General features: G+C 40.3%; 1 protein-coding gene across 2 annotated transcripts in view; it reads left to right on the forward strand.

Moving 5' to 3' along the window:
- PDXDC1 (pyridoxal dependent decarboxylase domain containing 1) overlaps nt 1-23,417 on the forward strand; it is a 52,109-nt gene that overhangs the window by 22,128 nt on the left and 6,564 nt on the right. For both annotated transcript variants that reach the window (XM_037067761.1, XM_037067762.1), the window contains 10 exons: nt 1,743-1,811; nt 2,510-2,588; nt 7,004-7,088; nt 7,978-8,026; nt 8,179-8,280; nt 9,150-9,275; nt 11,381-11,431; nt 18,839-18,902; nt 20,559-20,647; nt 22,055-22,160. In XM_037067761.1, coding sequence (XP_036923656.1) covers nt 1,743-1,811; nt 2,510-2,588; nt 7,004-7,088; nt 7,978-8,026; nt 8,179-8,280; nt 9,150-9,275; nt 11,381-11,431; nt 18,839-18,902; nt 20,559-20,647; nt 22,055-22,160 — 820 coding nt within the window. The remainder of the gene's footprint in view (nt 1-1,742; nt 1,812-2,509; nt 2,589-7,003; nt 7,089-7,977; nt 8,027-8,178; nt 8,281-9,149; nt 9,276-11,380; nt 11,432-18,838; nt 18,903-20,558; nt 20,648-22,054; nt 22,161-23,417) is intronic.

Consider the following 23,417-nt stretch of genomic DNA (forward strand, 5'->3'; position numbering starts at 1 on the left):
TGTATGTGGGGGCGGGGTCCAAGAAGGGCAATGGTGGTCCCCTCTGCTGCTTCCCTCCACTGGGACTGCATGGTCTGTCTCACTGCTCGCTCCTTTGCTGTTTTATCTGCATTCGAATGTGTGACCGCGGTCAGCCTGCCACCTTGCACCCTCACTGGGTCTGCCATTGCTACCCCACACCTGGGATCCGCCCAAGGCTGCCTGCTCACCTAGATTGGGAGATCTTTCCTGCCCAACCCCGCTCTGCTGCTGGCTCTGCCCCTCTTACCGGTCTGGCTAAACAGTTCATTGTTGTCAGACTTCCGTATAGTTCAATTTTCTGTGTTTTGGCTGCGTTTTTGTTACTGAAACTTTGTTGACTTTAAACTTGGTTGTGCGAGGAGGCACAGTGTTTCCACCTACGCCTCCATCTTGGCAGAAATCCCCAGTTAGTTGCCTCTCATACATGCCCCAATCTGGGACTGAACCCCCTACTCAGGCATGTGCCCTGACTGGGAATTGAACTGGCAACCTTTCACTTTGAGGGATGATGCCTAACCAATTGAGCCACACTGGTCAGGGTGTCTCTATATGTTTTTTTATTGTGTGCATTATTTGGGTTTCACTTTCATAATTTAAAAGATAGCCCTGGCTGGTGTAGCTCAGTGGATTGAGCGCGGGCCTGCGAACCACACAATCGAGGTTCGATTCCCAGTCAGGGTACATGCCTGGGTTGTAGGCCAGTTCCCAGCAGGGGACTCATGAGAAGCAACCATACATTGATATTTCTCTCCTTCTCTCCTTCCCTTCCCCTCTAAAAATAAATAAATAAATAAAATATTTTTTAAAAAACTGACTTTAAAAGATAAACCCTTTACGGGGGAAAGAATGTGAATAAAGTGCTTGTTAAATTTTTTATCTTTAAATTTTACCAAGTCTTAGTTATATAGAACAATGGGCTGCAACTATTTAAAAAATTATAAAACTATAAACTCCACAAGGATTTGTAAGCTAAAAGTAAAGAACATAAAATCTGAAAATTAGTATCTTCATAACATCGATTTCATTTAAGAAATGTACATCTGCTAGTTTATATTTGTTGATTTTTTAGGAGTGGGTGGACCCATAAATAAGGTATTCTTTGAATGCCTTTAGCTGCTGTTGCTAATGTTTGGAGGAAGGACCCTAAATTATCCTTCAAAATCTCAGGGTTTAGTTGTTTCCAGTTTGGAAAAGTGTTTTGTTCTTTGGTATATAAAATATGCCAAAGATAGTGACTCATTTAGTTGACTCATTTAGAAAATTTTACATTGTCTCTGCTGTCTTATAAGACATCTCAGCTCCTGAAACTTCACCGTTCTCTTGGCTTAACTTTCTAGATGTGCTTTAACATCTATTTAAAATATTAAGAGTTCCGCCCTGGCTGGCGTAGCTCAGTGGATTGAGCGCGGGCCTGCGAACCACACGATCGTGGTTCAATTCCCAGTCAGGGCACATGCCTGGGTTGCGGGCCAGTTCCCGGCAGGGGACACACCAGAGCCAACCATACATTGATGTTTCTCTCTCTCTCTCTCCTTCCTTTCCCCTCTAAAGATAAATAAAGTCTAGGAAAAAAATTTAAAAAAAAATAAAATATTAAGAGTTCCTAAGGAGAGAGATTGTTTAAAAAGTAATTGTGACTTGTCTCAGAGACACATTTTTTGAGGGCATAAGTGAATGGTGACAAAGAGCTTTCTTGTAAAATTGTATGCTTCTTTTTACAGCTTGGCTTGCCCTTCCCCTGTTTGTCTCGCGTACCCTGTAACACTATGTTTGGATCCCAGCATCAGATGGTGAGTTCTTCTTTTGGTTTGTAAAATTATACGGAACTGTGTTTTGAAACTGTCTTCCTTGTAACTGAAGTTGTGTTTGTTGGCCTCCAGATAATTATTAGCCTATTCATTTATTGCTTTGATCTTCCCATTACACACTGAAGCCAGATGCTTTGGGGTTCTACATTTCTTTTTAATGTTTTTTTAAAATTTGTCTTATTTATTGATGTAAGAGAGAAAGAGAGAAACATCTGTTTGTTGTTCCATGTATCCACACACTCATTGGTTGCTTCCTGCACGCACCCCGACCAGAAATTTAACCCATAGACTAGGTGCATCTAGACAATACTCCAACCAACTGAGCTACCCGGCCAGGGCTGCATTTCTTTTTTCAAGATATTGATTTTTCTGTGCATTAATTTAGTTTCATTAATGAGTAATAGTGGAGATACATATTTGACTGGTTTTGGGGATTGAGAGAACATTTTCTTTAAATGTAAATGTTTAAAACTAGAAAATGTTGGCTTTATATATGCAGTTTTAACTTTATTCATACTTAAAATCAAGAAACACTATTTGATTTTCATATTTATGATTAGAGAAACTAAAAAAGTTTTGAAGAATTGATTTTGAGAGTCATGTGTACTTCTTTTGGAAGTTGTAATTTTTCATTGTATAACTTTTATTCTGGTCATCTCATGTTTTGTCTTTTAATCCAGGATGTTGCCCTCCTAGAAAAACTGATTAAAGATGATATAGAACGAGGAAAACTACCCCTATTACTGGTTGCAAATGCTGGTAGGTATCATGAATCTGAATCTTACATTTTGAACATGTATGAGACAGGCTAAGTACTTAGCCTAATGTAGACCACGCCTTCAGAAATGTTTGTGCACCGCGTGTTTAGGACAGGCCCGTGTGAGTACTGTGGTGAGGATTGGAATAGTACAGTTGGCTCGTTTGGTTCCCTTTCATTGTTGGTTTGTTTTAGGAGTTATTTTGTTTGCGTGTGAGTACTTTTTCATTTAGGTTGCAAGTGTCTCTCCTTCACGTGTTTCCTTTCTAAGTTGAATTCTAAAATGTCATACTTGAGTGTGCACCTTGTAACAGCAGGTCAATTCCTATTTTCTTCTCTGCTTACCATGTTGTGTTTAACATTGTACTTAAAGTTCTAAACAATGTGATAAGCTAGAAAAATAATTAACATACAGATTGAAAGGAAGGATAAACTATCTTTATTTGCAAATGGTATGATTGTACAGATAGAAAGTCCTAAAATAAGTAAAACAAAGAAAAGTCATTGGAACTAATAAAGAAATTTATTAAGGTTGCGGGATTTCTGTACACTAGTGATGAGCAATTGAAATTGAATTTAAAATGTTCTTCATAATGGCATCAAAAAAAATGAAAACTTGATGGCTAAGTTTAAGAAATGTATGAAAGAGCCCTGGCTGGTATAGCTCAGTGGATTGAGTGCGGGCCTGCGAACCACACGATCGCCGTTCGATTCCCAGTCAGGGCACATGCCTGGCTTGCAGGCCAGTTCCTAGCAGGGGACACACGAGAGGCAACCATACATTAACATTTCTCTCCTTCTCTCCTTCCCTTCCCTTCTAAAGATAAATAGATAAAATCTTTAAAAAAGAAAGAAATGTATGAAAGATTTGTATACTGAAAGCTACAAAATGTTACTAAGAGAAATTTTAAAAGACCCAAATAAATGGAACAGTAAGCCATGTGCATGATTGGAAGACTTAAGTCTTATTGAGTCAGATCTCCCCAAATTGATGTACAGAGTCACCTCAACCCATATCAAAGTCTCAGCAAATTTTGTAGAAGTCACTAAATCTTACTGAAATTGATAAGGTAATTCTAAAATTTATATGAAAATACAAAGGATCTATGAATAGCCAAAATAATTTTGAATAGAACAAAATTGGAAGACTTACCCTATATGGCTTTTAGACTTACTATAAAGATACAAATAATCAAGAGAGTATGAGATGAATTGAAGAGAATAGAGTTCAGAAATACACTCATATATATATATATATGTATGTATATATGTATATATATGAGTGTATTTCTGAACTCTCTCTATATATATATCATATATATATATATATCATATATATATATATGATAACTTGATTTATTTTTTTACAAAGATGCCAAGATAATTCAAAGGAGAAAGGGTAGTCTTTTCCACTAGTGGTCTTGGAACAATTGGATGTGCATGTGGAAAAAAAATTGAACCTTAACGCTTNCTAAAATTTATATGAAAATACAAAGGATCTATGAATAGCCAAAATAATTTTGAATAGAACAAAATTGGAAGACTTACCTTATATGGTTTTTAGACTTACTATAAAGATACAAATAGTCAAGAGAGTATGAGATGAATTGAAGAGAATAGAGTTCAGAAATACACTCATATATATACATATATACATATGTATATATATATATATATGTATGAGTGTATTTCTGAACTCTCTCTCTATATATATATATCATATATATATATATATATATATATANAATACACTCATACATATATATATATATATACATATGTATATATGTATATGTATGAGTGTATTTCTGAACTCTCTCTATATATATATCATATATATATATATATCATATATATATATATGATAACTTGATTTATTTTTTTACAAAGATGCCAAGATAATTCAAAGGAGAAAGGGTAGTCTTTTCCACTAGTGGTCTTGGAACAATTGGATGTGCATGTGGAAAAAAAATTGAACCTTAACGCTTACCTCACTCTGATTATAAATGGTTCGTAGACCTAAACAAATGAGACACAACACTAAAACTTCTTGAAAAAAATGTAGATCTTTGTGATCCTGGGGTAGGCAAAGATTTCTTAGGACACAAAAGGAATGAACCATAAGTCGGACTTTATCACAAATTAAAAGCTTTTGCTATTCAAAAGACCCTGTTAAGAAAATTAAAAAGGCTAGTTACAGATTGGGGGAAAGTATTTGCAAAACATTTTTCTGACAAAGGACTTTATCAAAATACATAAAGAAGTTTTTCATTGCATATTAAGGAGACAAATAATACAGTTTTTAATGCACAAGAGATTTGAATAGGCACTTCACCAAAGAAAATACTGATATATGAATGTTTAAGCACTTAAAAAGATGCTAATATCAGCCATTAGAGAAATGGAAGTTAAAAGCACAGTGAGTGACTATTAAGTATATGCTAGAATGGAGAAAATAAAAAAAGTTCAGTGCCAAATGCTGGTGAGAATTCAGAGCAACTGGAACTCGCATACACTGCTGGTAGGGAGCAAATAATGTTACAGCGGCTCTGAAGAATAGTTTGGCCATTCCTAAAAAGGTTAAACATAGAATTGGATATGATCCATTAAGCTCACTTGCAGGTATTTGTCAAAGAGAAAAGGACACACATGTCCACACAGAGGATTGTGTGCAGTACTCAACCAGAAACAGCCCAGATGTCCTTTACCTTGTGAGCGGATAAGCAGTTGTGGCACAGCCCCCTCGTGGGCTGCTAAGTAATTAGTAGGAATAGTTACAGATACACTTATCCTCGGGGATGAATTTCAGAAGCATGTTAACTGCAAAAACCCAGACATAGAAGAACTTACATAGCATATGATTATATAAAATTCTAAGCAAGACAAAAGTATAGTGACAGAAAACAATCAGGATTGTCCAGAGCCAGTGGGGACTAGGGGAAAGAATGAAACTTTGGATTGGGGAAGGTCCTCTGGGGTGATGGAAATTTTCTCTACCTTGACTGTGTTGGGGGTTACACACTCTTTACTTTTGGCAGAACTCAGTGAACGGTACACTTAAATGAGTAGGTTTTATTGCTTGTAAATTATACTTGAGTCAGTGAAGCTAATTGCAGTTGCTCCTTGGCTATGGGGAATTGGTTCCAGAACCCTCCCCCCACCTTGGATACCAAAATCCACAGATGCTCAAGTCTCTCTATATAGTGTAATATTTGCATATATCCTGCATTTACATATGGGATACAGCACAATGTGCCTCCACATCAGTTTGTATCTATCCAGCTTAGTGCATAGCAGATTCAAATTTTGCTGTTTGGAACTTTCTGGGATTTTTCCCCCAAATATTTCTAATTCAAGTTAGTTTGATCCAGGGATGTGGATACAGAGGGCCAACTGTATTTTTAAAATGATAATAAACAAAAACCGCATACCCGTCTTATTCTTAGCAGGAAAACCACCACTTCCTGCCTGATATAGCATACTGTATGTTTAAAAAGAAACAAACCCACCCATACTCAATCATTGACTAGATAGAAGAGGCTATAATTTACATGTGACTGAGTGACTTACCAGTATGGCTTACTCTGCCATGAGTACACATTGCAGGGGTTAGCCAGCAGACATTGCCAAAAAAAACTTGAAAAGAGAATCTGAATGTGGTCACATCACTAAAACACAGCACTGCGCTTTAGTTTTGATGGATCATTTGACACAGTTCGTCCATTGGCCTTTGATCTTGTTTCAGGTAAAAACCAATGTGTCAGTTAAGATTTTCCTTAAAAACATTTACTTATATTTAGATAGAGGGGAAGGGTGGGAGAAAGAGAGAGAGAAAAACATCAGTGTGTGATTGCCTCTCACACATCCCCTACTGGAATCTGGCTCACAACCCAGGCATGTGCCCTGGCTGGGAGTCGAACCAGCGACCCTGTGCTTCTCAGATCGGCACTGAATCCACTGAGCCACACCAGCTAGGACTATTTACTTATTTTTAGAGAGAGGGGAAGGGAAGAAGAAAGAGAGGGAGAGAAATGTCAGTGATAGAGAAACATTGATCAGTTGCCTCTCACACATGCCCCAACCCGGGTCTGAACCTGCAACCCAGGCATGTGCCCTGACTGGGAATCAAACCAGTGACCCTTCACTTTGTGGGATGACACCCAAGCAGCTGAGCCACTCTAGCCAGGGCTACAAGCTTTTTTGTAGATATGTGTAATGGAGAATACACATTCTTGAAAACTTGAGTCATCAACTTGCAAAAGTTGATTTTAAGCCAGTCCACAAAGTGAATCTTAATAAAACAGATATAATTACTTCCATCACAGAGAAATAATGTATATTAAAGCTCTTTAACCATTCTTTAAAGACTCAGAAAATATTTGTTCCTTATCTTGCGTGTGTGTGTGTTTTATTCTAGGAACCGCAGCAGTAGGGCACACAGATAAGATCGGGCGTTTGAAAGAACTCTGTGAGCAGCATGGCATATGGCTTCACGTGGAGGGGTGAGTGGAGGGTGGGCTTGGCTCCATGGGTGGCCTGCACATGGTGCTCCTGAGGAGTGGACATCCAGGTTCTCACTTTATGACATTTGTCCCTAAGGACTCTTTTGGGTTGCGGATAACAAGACAACCCAAATTGGCTTAAGTGAGAAGAGATGTTATTGGTTCATGTAACAACAACAACAAAAAAGCAGTGTTAGGACTGGCTTTCAGCACAACATCAGTCAGGACTCAGTATGTCACCCCCACTCCCCCAGTCACTTGCTTTAGCTCCTCTGTGCTGGCTCTATCTATAGATAGATGTTCCTGTTACGGTCCAAAGTGGCTGCAGCAACTCCAGCCTTCTTTCCAGGTTTGTGTCCAGTGGGTCAGAAGTCCATAGTAATCACTGTGGCCAAGAAAATGTAGTTTAAGTTATTTGCCCACTTCTGGGGCAGGTGGTGGTGTCTCCTCCACCCAAAACTGAGGTCTGATGGAGGAGATTGGGGTGGCTTCCCAGAAGGCCCTTTGAGTCCTGCTAAGAGAAGAGAAGGTGAGGATGCAGGGCAGCTGGAGTTGTCCACCCATATCCAGCACATGATGCAAGGGAGGTTTCATTTTATTTTATCCCTCTGGGAGAAAATGGTGACTGGAAAATAATAATTGTGAGGGGTATAAGGCCCGTTATGCTAATAAGTAGGAGACATCCCCTGAAATACATTTTCAAGGATTTCCTGAAACGTGTGTGTACTGCGTGTTCTGTTGCTGTTATAAAAGCTGATGACACAGCTGAAAGCCAGCAGAGCCCCTTTCTTTCTTTCTTTCTTTTCTTTTTTTTTTTTTTTGAAACTACATACTTAGTGAATGAGCAGCCGTACATAAATAGTTCTTAGATTGGTGTTTTTTCTTCCAGTGTGAATCTGGCAACGTTGGCTCTAGGTTATGTCTCCTCTTCGGTGCTGGTATGTTGTTGGTTTACTAAATATTGCATTTTTAAGAAGGAATTTCAAATGCTTTAATCCCTGATGGCTTTTTACGGTTTTTATGAATGGAGGAGGGTATTGGGTTTCGTGTATTCTAATAGTCTAACAAAAAGCTCTTTTCTCGTTGGCAGGCCGCAACCAAGTGTGATAGCCTGACACTGACGCCAGGCCCGTGGCTGGGGTTGCCAGCTGTCCCTGCAGTCACCCTGTATAAACACGATGATCCCGCCTTGGTGAGCCTGTCCACTCCACTGGCAGGGGGTGGGGAGTAGCTTGTAATCGTCACTGGGCCGGGGTGGGGTTGGGGGAATACAGAAAAACAAAGGAAAAAGGGGGAAATTTCCTTAATGTCACTTCTGTGGCTTTTTATTTTTCAAAAACTTTTTAACAGAAGTGAAATTGTGCCACATGTGCTTTTTCTGTTTATTTTTCCCATACTTCCGTATGTGTATGAAGAACATTTTATTATATTTTATGGTTGTATAATCTGTCACTTTAATACCACAATTTATTTAATCATTCTCCATTTGTGAACTTTTAGGATGTTTTCAATTTTTGTTCCTGAAATAATGAGCATATTTCTGTGTTTCAAATTATTTCCTTAGAATAGGTTCCCATAAGTGGCATTCTTCTCAGAGTAGTTAGTTAAAGCACACTGTCTAGAAGGTTATAACAAAGTATAGTGATGGTTTTTGACAATGCACCACTTAGTGGCTCATGCAAAATAAGCTTTAAGTGATTCTTGATATAGCAGTTGATTTCTTGCCCAATTGATAATAACCGAGTATTCAAGGACGATCAGAACAGCCTCAAAAGGGGCGGCTTCTTGAGTGGCTAAGAGCTGTGGCTCTGCGATGTGACCCATCTATAGTCTCACCCTGGTTTTGCCACATCCCAGACATGAAACCTTGAGCAAAGCAGGGTCTCTGAGTTAGTTAAGTTGCCTAGAATATTTACTTCCTGGAGTTGCTGGATAATCAATGAAGCCAAGTGCCTGGCATAGCATCTCACAGATACCAAGTGCCTAGTAAATGCTAACTAGATAATTCCAGTATGTGATTCCACTAGCTTTGGTTAATAAACTCATATTGGCTTCTTTCAGACTTTAGTTGCTGGTCTTACGTCAAATAAGCCAGCGGACAAACTCCGTGCCCTGCCACTGTGGTTGTCTTTACAATACTTGGGGCTTGATGTGACTGTGAACAGGATTAAGCATGCCTGCAAACTGGTGAGTAGAAATCTGAAGTTTAAATGGGTCATAAATTCTCTTTGGCAAAAGCAGAGTCAGAAAAATACTGCACTGATTTAGCCTCCATCCAGTACTTTGTTGTCTGGATTTTCTGTTTCATAAGCAAGCATATTAATAACATGTATACGTTTCTTGTTCAAAGTTCTGGGAAAGACTGCTGGGGTTGTCCCAGCATTTGTATCCAAATGAAGTCAGATTGAAATGAAGGCTGTTGTCAGCATGGGATGAGAAAAGAAGTGACAAGATGACAGCCGAGGAGTGGCGAAGGATGCAGGAGGGGCCGTAAATGTTCCCACTTGACTGACTCTTGAGGATGAAGGAATGTGAGGGTGAGGGGTTGAAAATGGACGGCATGTGTACTTTTTAACATCGGCTGGCTTGAGCTGCCTAATTGCAAGGCTTTGGGAGACAGTTTTAATTCTGTTTCTCTTTGAAAAAGAGAAAAATTCTAATTTTGAAAGTTATATAATTATGCTGTAGTTTAGAAAGCAAAAATGTTGTATTTATGCAGCTGGAGAACTGAGTCCTAGGTAGTCTAAAAGCATGATGTCACCTCTATACCTCTGTTTTCTTACCTGTAAATAGGGATAGGACATAACAAAAGATCGTTACAAGGACTTAATGATGCATGTAAAGCTCTTTCAGTAGTGCCTAATGATACAGTAAGTTATGCAAATAGGTTTAAAAGTGAATCTTCATTTTAAATATATAGTTGGAGAATTGGCACTTCCTCAAGTGTCTTTTTTATACATAAGAAAAATTAGTATTTTCATGTTACTGCAGCAATAGTCTTCTGGTTCGTAATGTCCAGAGGGTCCATCTGTGTTGTTGCAAATGGCAAGATTTCATTCTTCTTTATGGTTGAGTAATAGTCCATTATAGTCCACATATATATCACATTTTCTTTATTCATTCATCTAGTAATAGATACTTAGGTTGTTTTCATATTTTGGCTCTTATCTATAATGCTGCAATAAATACGGGAATGTCTATAATTTTTCAAATTAGTGTTTTTGTTTTCTTCAGATAAATAGTCAGAAGTAGAATTGCTGGACCCTGTGGTAATTTTATTTTTAATTTTTGGAGGAACCTCCGTACTGTTTCCTGTGGTGCTGGACCAACTTACATTTTTACCAACAGTGCACGAGAGGTCCCATTTCTCTCTATGCTTGTCAACACTTGTTATTTCTTGTCTTTTTGGTAATAGCCATCCTTGCAGGTGTGAGGTAATACCTCTTTGTGCTCTTGATTGGCATTTCCCTGATGATTAGGGATGTTGAACATCTTTTCACATACCTGTTGGCCATCTTCATATCTTCTTTGGAAAAAGTCTGTATAGATCTTCTGCCCATTTTCTTTTTCAGATTTCTTTTTTTGCTATTGAGTTGTATGAGTTCTATGTATATGTTAGACATTAACCCCTCATGAGATAAATGATTTACAAATATTTTGTCCCATTTAGTAGGTTGGCTTTTCATTTTGTTGATGGTTTACTTTGCTGTGCAGAAGTTTTTAGTTTGATGTAGTTCCATTTGTTTATCTTCACTTTTGTTGCCTACACTCAGTAGTTTTTGAATGAATGAATGACTTAAATTGCTACTATGAAAAATTCACTTGCTCTGGCCCATGTGGCTCATTTGGTTGGAGCATCATCCCATAACCAAAAGGTTACAGGTTTGGTTCCCAGTCTGGGCACATACCTGGGTTTCAGGTTCCATCCCCTGACTGAGTGCATGTGAGAGGCAGCTGATTGGTGTTTCTCCTTCCCTTTCTCTTCTTTCTGAAAGCAATGAAAAAAGTGTCCTCAGGTGAGGATACAAATAAATTCACTTATGTCTCATTAGAAAAAACTCTTCTAAAACCACAAAATATAACTTCAAACTGAAACAATAGGGAATATTTGCAGATGTTGAGATGTAAAAATTGGCAACTGAACTTAGAAATCACCAAGATGCGGATGGCTTTGTCTGCCTGAGATCCTTGTTTGCAGACCTGCAAAGACCTCATGAAAATTACTTCTTAATATGTTGTGTTGATTTAATAAAATTACATAAGCTGTTTTTTGTTGTTGTTGTTAATTGCAGAGTCAACGGTTGCAAGAAGGTTTGAAGAAAGTGAACCATATCAAAATCTTGGTATAGTATATAATTTGATCTGCTTTTGAAGTAAATAACGTTTAACAACTTACAATGCTTTTTCTCCAGATTTGATGCATTTCGGTGGAATTGTAGCAACTCTAGTAAAAATACATTTTTTTAATTACAAAAAGGTTTTTTTTAGTTAGATTTACATTCAGTAGTATTTTGTATTAGTTTCAGGTGTACAGCATATTGGTTAGACAGTCATATGCTTTACAAAGTGTTCACCCCAATATTTCCAGTACCCAGCTGGCACCATACATAGTTACTACAGTATTATTGACTAGATTTCTTAGGCTGTACTTTAAAAACCACATTCTTTGCAAGAGACTCATGCACGTACTAATAACCTGAATCTACAGTTAGCATAAAGCCTAGACATTTGCACCATACACTGAACCCCTACAGTGCTTTTCATAGAATTCAATTGTATTTTTATTGTTAAAATTAAGAATTACACAGAATTAAATTTCACCATTGACTTTACTTGCCTAACAGCTGTAGAACATCTATCCTCCTGAGATGAGAAATTATTTTATCTCTCGGAATGCTTTGGTGTACTCTTTCCAAAACCTTCTGACACCAGAGTTTTCATTTGCACAAAGGGGGATAAGGAAGAGAAAAGCAAGTGCCCTGCTCTCCTCTCCCTTGGTATTTTCCTGAGAGATGTCAATCAGTCCCCAGATTACTCCCTGGGGATAATAACTATACAAGGAAATGAGGATTTAGTAAGGCTGATAGCCAAGTATCAGTCCAGGTTTGAATGTTTTCTTGGTCTTCTTTATTGTGTTTTAGAATTTTAGAAAATACATAGGTCAGATTCTAATTTAAACAGGGTCACTGTGTTTCTTTTACAATTTTGCAGGATACATTTGAGTTTTAAACTAATATTGGCTTTTATTTTGGGCTCAAGTTAGTGCAGCTTATTTCCATTTTAGTACATGGTTCAGTTTACGTTCCTGAGAAGGGGCTGCTCTCTACACTGCGTTCTGAGCGTGTAGCCTATTCTGAGTTGACCTTAGTTGACCCAAATTCTAGCTCCGAAGAGGAGAGGGACCCTCCTCTTCAGGAGATGAATGTAAGTCAGGAGACTTGAGTGTTAATTTCAGCCATACTACAGGGGCCTGTGACATTGAGTCATTCTCTTAACCACCTAAGTCTGTGAGCTCAGCGGTCAGTGAAGGTATGTAGATTGGAATCAGAGAAACCCAAATTATGAGTTCAAACAAGCAAGCTGGTAGGAAGCAAGACAGTGGTGGGCCTGTGTACTTTCTTTGTCCCTCCCTTGCTGAGCCCGCTCAGGCTCCCCTGACGTCCTCTCTGCTTCTCCTTCTCCAAGCAGAGAGGATCTGATGGTGCTAGTTAATCACCAGTTGATTTGGAGCATCTTTGTAAGGCCTCATATGGCCCAGACATAAACCTTGACCATCCCTTCTTCCAAAGACTGCTTTTCTCATTTGGGGGTACAGTATTTGGTGAACACTGGGGCACTGCGGCCTGTCAATAGTCATCATCATTGTCACAGCTGCTCTTGTGAAATGCTTGCTGTGTACAATGCAAGGTACTGAGTACTTTACATGCATTATCTCATTTAACCCTCACAGCAGTCTCCCTTGTACATGCTGTTCCATCCACCTGGAAATACTGTTAGCCCTAATTTTTACCATGACTGGTTTCTTTTCTTTTTAATTTTTTTCTTTTTTATTTTTTATGACTTTTTGTATCCTTAAATCTTAGTTCAGATCCTATCTCTTCACAAAAATCTTTCCTGAAAAATATAAAACACCCCCCACCATCCATCATTTTCCATCCTCCAGGTTTTTTCCTTCATTGCACTTATTACTACCTGAAGTAGCATTACGTATTTGTTCATTGTATGTTTTTCCCTGTAGAAGCTTCATAAAGGCAAGGATTTTTGTCTTTTTTTTTTTAAGATTGTATTATCTTTAGAGGGGAAGGGAAGGAGAGAGGGAGAGAAACATCAATGTATGGTTGCCTCTCGTGCATCCCCTGCTGGGAACTGGCCTGCAACTCAGGCATGTGCCCTGACTGGGAATCAAACCATGATCCTCTGGTTCACAGGCCCATGCTCAATCCACTGAGCTACACCATCCAGGCTCTTTTTTTAAAAAATAGTTTTATGTCCTGTGCCACATAGTATGTGGCACAGAATAAGGCATTCAAGCATGAATAAACAAGTCTAACCCATGAGTTGGATGCAATGTCTATTCCCTTTTTACTGCTTAGGAAACTAAGGCAGAGACTGGTTGAATTGCCCAGGCCACACACCTAGGAAATGGTAGAGCTGGAATTCAACTCCAAAGCCCAGGTTGTTCACCAGTGGACCATTCTCAGGGCAATTTATAGGAGAACTTAGTTTATTTTGCCTCAGTGGCTTGTTATAAAGGATATATATGGGAAGGCAAAATGAAGATTGTAAGACATCATAAAACAGTGGGTTGGCCAAAAAGTCTGTTTAGTTTTTCCTGTAAAATATACATTTTTCATTTTCACAAATAACTTTATTGATATGGACATTCTGAGTATGTCGCCTCTCTCCTGCTATTGGCTTCTTGTGGGCAGAGGCCAGGGGAGCGGCTAACCATCCTCCAGTGCATGAGACAGCCCCACGGCACAGAGTTATTTGACCAAAACAGTACCAAGAAACTTCACAAACCACATTTGACAGGTTCAATCAGTTCACAGCATCTTCTCCATACACTGCACAAATCTTTGTGCTTCAGATACATTTTACCTCCTTGGAATAGCAAAGTGTAATATGCTGAAAATGTTACATATCTTCTTCCATCTTCAGTATGAAAATGGCTGCACAAAAATCCACCAATTTTGATAAGTTTTTTAATATTTTATTGATTATGCTATTACGGTTGTCCCGTATTTCCCCCTTTGTACCCCTTACTCCCTCAGTCAATCCCCACACTGTCTTTCATGCCCATGGGTCATATGTATAGGTTCTTGGCTACTCCGTTTCTTGGACTGTACTTTACATCCTCATGGCTATTCTGTAACTACCTGTTTGTACTCCTTAATCCCCTCACCTCTTCACTCATTCCCCCCACATAACCCCTCTCATCTGACAACCATCTAAATACTTATCATATCCGTGATTCTGTCCTTCTTCTTCTTTGCTTAGTTTGTTTTTTAGATTCCATTGTTGATAAGATTTGTATTTATTGCCCTTTTATTGTTCACGATTTTGATCTTCATCTGTTTCTTAAATAAATCCTTTTAACATTTCATATAATAATGGCTTGATAATGATGAATGCGTAGGCTCTGGGCCATGGTCAGCCTCCACTTGTGTCTGCTTGGGTTTTCCTGCCTGAAAAGCACCGTATAAAGCACTCTGATACAGTGCTACTGGCACTGGGCTTGGAGATTCCCTGGCAAAGCCAAGCTGTGAATCTAGGCTGGTTGCTGCAAGTGCAGAGCCCAGGGCCATTTAGCAAGAGGTACTGGGGCTGGGGGCTCGGTGAGACTGGCTATTGGTTGTTTGATAGAATTTAGGAAGTTGTGAAGCATGAGCTAAGACCAGCTAGCTATTCATATGGAAAACCAGCTTGGCTGGGCCCATAGATTGGATGGGATGGAGTCTCAGGGGATCTCCAGGGCAGGGCAAACAGTAGTAACCAGGTTGTTGGAGTCTCAGATATGTCACCAGTCTGATGGCTCTGTGTCTCTGTGGGGTCAGGGTTCAGAAAGGGGACAGTGGCCTCTCTTTGCATTTCTGTCTGGTAGAAAGCTGTCCCCCACCCTTGGCCTTGATGCCAGACACTTTATTTTCTCCCTTGATGCCATTGGTGCCTTTCAAGCTGCTGCTACCCAGATGCTGGAGTCTGCATAGGTGAGTCCACATGTGGGTTCTTTAAGAGGAACCGCTTGAGACTGTAGAAGTTTCTTCCACCAATTCAACCCCCTCTGGTTTTGCAGCCAGAAGTTGTGGGGATTTATCTTCTTTGTACTGGAATCCTGGGCTGGGGAACTTTGTTGGGGCTGGGACTCCTCACTCCCAAGATAGCTCTCCTGAATTTTTTCCACAGCTTTGTTATAAACAGGCAGTTATTCTACTGGACTCTTATCTAGCACATGGGTTACATTCTGAAGTCACAAGGGGATAATCTAATATTGTCACTTTACACCTGAGAAATCTGAAAATGCCCCTATGGGTTAGTTTACCTGGCTTTATGTTTACATTTCTGCTGGCTTTTGATATTTTGTTTTTTAGTGTTCTGATGTTTTCAGAATGATATATCTAAATGAGGATTTTTCTTTTTATTGAGACTTGTGCTTATTTAAATAGGATTCTATTTTTAAAGAATATTTATTTTAGAGACAGGGAAGATAGGGAGAAAAAGAGGGAGAGAAACATCTGTTTGTGAGAGAAACAGCAATTGGTTGCCCTTCACATGTGCCTCGGCTGGGGACACGGTCTACAGCCCACGCGTGTGCTCTGACTGGGAATTGAACTGGCGACTTTTGGCTTTGTGGCATGATGCTCAACATGCTGAGCCATGCTGGCCAGGGCAGGAGGATTCTTTTTTTTTTTAATCAATTATTTAGAATTCATTTTTTTTTCAAATGTGACTTTCTTTTTATAGTCCCACCTTCTGAAACTTCAGTTAGCTGCATATCGAACCTGGTTTTTCCATCTTCCATCAGTCTCTTTGATATTCTCCATCTCTTTGCTGCCTTCCAGCGCATTTCTTCTGATCTTTCTTTGAGTTCAGTAGTTTGCTCTTGAGTTGGCAGCTAACTTGTTTAACCTATTGACTACATTTTTGCTTCGGGTAACTTCTTTTTCATTTCAGGATGTTCCCTTTAGTTCTTTTCAAATCATTCTGTCTTTTTAAATTATCTTTTAAAAAATATTTTCTGGCCCTGGCTGGTGTAGCTCAGTGGATTGAGCACAGGCCAGTGAAGCAAGGGGTCGCCGCCGGTTCAATTCCCAGTCAGGGCACATGCCTGGGTTGCAGGCCAGGTCCCCAGTGGGGGACACATGAGAGGCAACCACACATTGATGTTTCTCTCCCACTCTTTCTCCTTCCCTTTGCCTCTCTCTAAAAATAAGTAAGTAAAATATTTTAAAATGTTTTCTGGTCTTTTGTTTCTCTACTTAAACAGTTATTATAGTCTATTTCAGATTGTTGTTTTACTATTTCAATTCTTGGGGGCACAAATTGCCCTCTCAGTTATGTCTCCTGACTCTTATTCCCTGTGTCTGTTGTATTTTTTATTATGAGCTAGGCGCTAGGCTTTTTTTTTTTCTTGTGCCGCTGGCCTACGTCCATTTATTTATTTTTGTTTTAGCTCTAGGAATTCTACACCACATAGGATATGGAGCCCAGGTGCAGTGCACACCTGATGTTTTGATTTCTCGTGCAAGACTTTTTTTCTCTCCCTTTATAGAACCACAGGCAGGGTTAAGCTTTTTTGCTGATCAATGCGCAGAGTTTTTCTCTCCATCTTTTCATAAGGACTGTTCTTCAAGGGTCCTGACTTTATTCACAGTCACCACTCTCCCTCACGTGGACCTGAAGACCCATGACCCTAGACACTAAAGCCAGTTTCAGGCCCATACATGTTTCTGTCTCCCCACCTTGCAGCCCAGTTTACAGTAGCCTTTCTGTTTTCTTTCTGGGTTCACCTTTTTTGTTAGCCCAGCAAAGGTTTAAACCTTATTTGGTAGTCAGTTATATTGAATCTACCATTTCAGATATTTAGAACTGATAGCTTCATTATTAGCTTAGTCTACCATGTTGCTGGAACCAGAATTCTATGTGTATAGTCATCCCTCGGCACCCACTGGTTTCAGGACCCTCTGGCAGATGCCAAAATCTGTCGTGTTCAGGTCCCTTACATATATTTGCATATAACCTATGCACACTCTCTCTATACTTTAAATCATCTCTACGTTACTTAGGACACCTAATGCGGTGTAAGTGCCATGTAATTATGCTTATACTGTATTGTTTAGGGAATGATGACAAGAAAAAGAAGTCTACATGTTTGGTACAGATGCAGCCATCATAGGACTAACCACGTAGTACATGTCAGGGCCAACATTTCAGTTTTGTTCCCCCAAATATTTGTGATGCCCTGTTAATTGAATCCTTGGATATGGAGCCCATAGACACGAAGGGCTGACTGTGTAACACTGCAGTATTTCTTACGCACATTGACATGAGACCGTTGAGCTCCAAGAAGATACACAAGATTATATAGAAGTCTTGGCGCTCAAATCATTCTGCCTTCTTCTGATGGTGCGGGAATGGGTGTAGGGTTTTGTCATTCTCGTTCCTATTTTCTCTATCCATTCTATTTCAGTGTTCAGCCCCTCTAAAGTATTAACGGATTGATTTTTATGAAAGTTAAAGGAATAATAAGTGTGAAGACACAGGAATTGGCTCAGTAAATAATTAGCAGACTTGAATATCCATTGTGTTTGATTTGAATCACATCCATAGGTCTTTTGAAAAGTCAGTAAAAAGATTGTGAGCCAACAACTTCCTGTCGTTTTTTCAAGTTAGCATTTCCTGTTGTGGCTCTACAAGGGAGCCGTCGCATCACAGAGCCTTGGAAAACGGGGTTTCTAACTAGAATAGTAGTCCCAGAACTGTTGCATGCTTAGAGATCTTTTCTCCCCATGTTTCTCCCTCCCTCACCCCCCAAAATACCAGTCGGTCAAGGGCGTTGTTGCTCCTCCTGTATCCTGACTCCATGGTAGCACTGATGGCCAGCTGTGCATTCGTTGAGTGGAGAGCATGAACTTGGCATTGGCTTATCTTAATGTAGTGGGTGATTTCATCTGTTACGAACTTCATCAGTGAAGTTGGTCATCCGGTGCCTGTCCTGAGTGGGAGCACCACTTGAGTGATTTAGGGAATACAAAGATTCCGTTCTAGTCTGTGTTGCCGGCAGGACTTGCATCCTGGTCGGGAGTTTTACAAGGTGCAAGTCCTGTTCTCCCTTTCTCTCTGACTGTAAGAAGTCCCAGTCAGTCCTGATTGAGTTAGCATCATTCATGGATTCTTGAAAGCTTTGGCTCTCTCAGCACTGATCCTAGCTCCATTTTTTTCTTGCCTTTTTTTATCTGGAATGTCAGACTTATTACGTTTATCCACTATTGTTAAAATTTCCTCCCACTTTCAGTGTATCAATGTCACATATTGTCCTTCAGTAATGTGTTTTCAGAACTAGCTTATAATTATTTCTAAGAATTTTACTAAACCCTTGATTTTTATTTCTTTAACAACTGAAATTAACCTTTGAACTTTTTATGCATTTACTTAAAAAATAACATCTTTAGCTTATTTTTCGCACTCTGGCTCTGTTGGTAGGTGTTTGAAATGTATGTGACTGGGTAATGTCAGATTCCATTTTTCAGGTGGAAGAGGAGCTCAGTCCCCCAGTGGTAGTGTTCAGGTTTCTGCCGGAGCCACCAGGCTCAGGTAGGTGATTCTAAACAGAGAGGGGTGTGTGTGTGTGTGTGTGTGTAAGGGCTTTGAATTTTAAACTACTTCAGGTGAAATACATAGACCAAAATATTTTGATTGCTAAAATCTCGAGTCATCATTTCAGAAAAATTTAATAATTTTCATAAGAACTCCAGACCTAAATGCCTTAGCATTTTCTTGAAAATTTCCTATGTTAAACCAGTGGTTTCCACATTCTGGCCCCTGCACTGGTACTGCCCCTTACTAGATATTTTGATTTAGTAGGTTGGATCCAGGAATCTCTACTTTTTAAGACTGTCCCAGCCTAACCCAGCATACTGTTACATTTTTCACCTGGGTGGCCACAGTTCCCCCCGAACTGATCTATCAATTTCCGTACACCCCACACACTGCGTTCCGGACTGTTCTCTCCATGGCAGTCAGAATGAGCATTATAAGTGGGAGTCAGGTTGTGTCACTTTCCGGAACTCTGTCTCACTTGAATAAGGTCCAGGCTCGGTACCAGGCCTCGTAAGGCCTGCAGCTCTAGCTTTTGCCTTCCTCTCTGGCTTCCTCTTGGGCCACTTTCCTCTTGCTCACTAGAGTAAGACCTTTGCAATTGCTGTTTCCTCTGCCTCTGATGCATTTCCCCTTGCTCTTCTTCCGGCTGGCTTCTTCTCACCAGTGAGGTCTCCCTGATGTCCGCTTCCGCAGAGAGGCCTTTCCCATTGTCCTGTCTAAGGTGACTCCTGGTTACGTCAGAGCCCCACTTGCACGGCACTCACAGCAGTGTTAGTGATCTCATTGCTCTCTGTATGATCTGTTTCCTCAAGTATAAAAAAGTGTAAACTCCAAGATGACAAAAACCTTACCAGCCTCATGTCCCTCGGGCCCGACACCGCTCCTGGCACGAGTAGGCACCCAGACTGTTTGATGAGCAGGGGTAATTCTGTTGTGACTGACTTTGCACAGTGCTTAGTCAATAACCTGTAATGTTACAGTTTGATTTTCTTTCGAAATTCCTTGAAAAAAAAAAAACATTTTAAATGAAATTGAGAATTCTATTTGTGTGAATAAATTCAAGGATTCTATTTGTCATGAAAAAGTAACATTTGATTTAGTAAGACATTTATTTTTAAATTGTGTTTTAAAAAACATAAAATTTGCCGCGTTAGCCATTGTGTGTACAGCTTGGCGGCCTTAAATATATTCACACTGCCGTACAGCAGCCCTCCCGAACCCTCTCATCCTGCAGACCGGCACCCCACACCCACCAGACAACTGCTCCCCGTTTCTTCCTCTTCCCAGCCCCCCAGCAGCCGCCATTCTGCTTTCTGTTTCTATTAATTTGACTTTTTTAGGTATTTTATAATAGCAGAAACATGCAGTACTTGTACTTTTGTGACTGACTTATTTCACTTAGAATAAAATCCTCACGATTCATCCATATTAAGCGTGTGACAGAATTTTTAGGCTAAATAATAGTCCATTTTATGTTTATACCACATTTTGTGTATCCATTCATGTCAGGTATACGTTTGATTTCTGTGATATTTGAGGCTTTGGGGGGCAGTTAATGTTAGGAGCTAAATGAAATGGGGTGGGAGGGGCACGTGTTTTAGTCCCCTGTGTTTCTGGGAGGTAAATTCCCTTTTTCTGTTTTGGTGTCAGATCCAGTGCCTAATGCTGTCCCAGCACCCAACATGGCACCTTCAACAGTTAGCCGGGAGAGGCACTCCTGTGACGCACTGAATCGCTGGGTGAGAACGGCAGTCCTGTGCTTTCTTCTGTGTCCCAGGTGGTGGGGATAACACATGGTCATGTCTAGGAAATCGGACCCACAGGAGGGAGCCCTCTGTGAAGGCGCTGGGTTTCGTTCTGGGATTTCCTGATCAGATGACTGCCTCACTTACTGTGTGACTTCTGGCACATCCTCCCAGCAGAGTTCCCTCAGTTTCCTCATATGACCATTTCTTTTCTTTCAAACAACATGCACCATGTGGACTGCAGTGCAGCTGCTTTGGGGTTCTGGTGAGGGTCCGTAGTGGTAGCAGAAGCACATAAGCCAGAGGCCGCTGAACACCCCTGGCAGCCGGGCAATGTGAATCAAAGGCATTGTGCTTTGGCTGCCTTTTGACACTGAAATTGTACCTCCAGGAGTTTTAGTCTAAAGAATGTTATAAACGGTGTAAGGATGCTTAGCAAAGCAATATTAATCGTGGCAAAATATTGGACATGCCCAACCCAGAGTGTTTTGTGAATAAGTTATGGTCCATCCATGCAATGACATTCAGAAGAGCCAGGTTAAGCCATGTAGCTGGGTGTTAGAAAGAAAGGAAATGGTCATAAGTTGTTTGAAAAACATGCAGGTCAGTAGACAGGGTATAGAATATCCTGTTTTATGACAACAGAGCACATATACACACCGCTCACACAGAAAGACAGGGTGGGTATATACCACATGGCAACGGTGGGTGTTTCTCAGCAGTGTATTGTGGATAATTTTTACTTTATTCTTCTGGTTAACATTTATTTCCTAGATTTTACTATAGTAAACTTAGATTTTTTAAATTAAGAATAGGTGCAAAGCCCTGACCAGGATGGCTCAGTTGGTTGGTCGTTATTACGCAAAGCAAAAGGTCACCAGTTTGATTCCTGGTCAGGGCACATGCCTGGGTTGCAGGTTCAGCACTGTTCAGTGTTTCTCTCCCTCATTGATGTTTCTCTCCCTCTTGTCCTTTCTTCTCTTCTCTCTAAAAATAGGTAAATAAAGTCTAAAGATTTTATTTACTTACTTATTTCTAGAGAAGGGGAAGGGAGAGAGAAAGAGGACGAGAAACATCATTGTGGTTGCCTCTCATGCACCCCCTACTGGGGACCTGGCCTGCAACCCAGTCATGTGTCCTGACTGGGGATCAAACTAGCAACACTTTGGTTCACAGACCGGCACTCAATCCAGTACAGGGCAGTAAATAAAATCCTGAAAAAAATAGATAAAATGTACTGTTTTTAAAAGGAATTGCCATAGTATTCAGAGAGAATCAAAAGATTAAAGGAAATTAACCTCTCAGGAGCCTCTTGGGTCTTGGCTGAGTAGGCCAGGGTTGGTCTGAAGACACTTGATTCTCTCCTTGCAAGAGTATGTTCATTCTACACTTTCTCTGCAGCTGGGAGAACAGCTGAAACAGCTGGTGCCTGAAAGTGGCCTCACCATCATAGATCTGGAAGTGGAGGGCGTGTGCTTGAAGTTCAGCCCTTTGATGACAGCAGCAGGTAACTTGTCTCCACAGATTGGACCCACTTTTGTTCTAGGAAGCAGCAGTGACATGTCTATGAATTCCAGGCAGTGGGGTTAATTCATTTTGCCCCGTGACATTCTGTTTTCTTTCAAGAGGCTTCTTCTTTTGGGTTAAATTTAGGTAGATTAGTCTTCCAGTGTAATTTCACAGAGATAGAGACTTCTGAAGTCACTTGAATAGGTACTCAATATATAAAAAGCCTGTGTTTTGATGTCTTGTGACCCTTTTCTGTTCAGTGGTTCTCAGTTCAGGCTGGGCCTCCGCCACAGAGATTCTGATTTACTTGGTCTAGAGTGGAGCCTGGGCACATTATTTTTAAAAGTTCCCTTGGTGATGCAAATAGGCCAGCAGAAGTTGAGAACCACTGTTTCAGTCATTTAAGAAAGCAGTGTAGCTAAAAGTACATGGACTTGGATGGCAGAAAGTCCTGGGTATTGGCACCCCCTCAACCACTTCATACCCCTGGGGACCTTGAGCAAGTTTCTTACCTCCAGACCTATTTCCTGCTACCTCATGGTAAGGGTACAAAGATTAAAATGAGATCATGTACTCAATACATAAAAAGCCCGAAATAGTGCTTAGCATCTTGTAGTAGGCACTTAAAAATAGGTTTAAAGCCCTGGCTGGTGTGGCTCAGTTGGTTGGAGCATCATCCTGTAACCAAAGGGCTGTGGGTTCGATCCCCAATTTGGGCACAGATGATCCCAGAACCCAGCACATGTGACCCCCAATCCAGACACATATGGGAGGAAACCAGTCAATCTTGTCTCACATCAATGTTTCTCTCTCTCCCTTCCTTGCTCTCTAAAAGCAATGAAAAAAAATGTCCTCAGGTAAGGATTAAAAAAAAAAAGCTCAAAAAAACTGTATTAAAATTTTGTGCTTTTTGTATTTGAAATGATTTAAATATTTTCAGAAAATGTTTGGTGGTTTTTATGCGATATTTCTAACATTTGGAGAAAGATATTTTCTCAAAGACATCGAAAGAGGGAAGTGTAGGCATTTATCTGCAAAGAAAAGCTGTCATGAAGGTGGCTGGTGGCCTCAGGGTTCTCTAGGAGTCTCTGCTTTGCTCTGTGGGGTCCTTCACCCAAGCCTCAGAGGCTTGGTCTGTAAAACTGGACAAACGAGTTGAGGACACTGAGGCAGCAAGAACTGAGGCTTGGTGAGAGTCCGTGCAGCATTCGAGTTGAGGGACGTGAGGGAGTGGTGGCTGTGACAGGACTTGGGG

This window comes from Sturnira hondurensis, unplaced genomic scaffold (assembly GCF_014824575.4).
Source record: "Sturnira hondurensis isolate 20B ecotype Veracruz unplaced genomic scaffold, ASM1482457v3 Scaffold0017394, whole genome shotgun sequence".
Lineage (NCBI taxonomy): Eukaryota > Metazoa > Chordata > Mammalia > Chiroptera > Phyllostomidae > Sturnira > Sturnira hondurensis.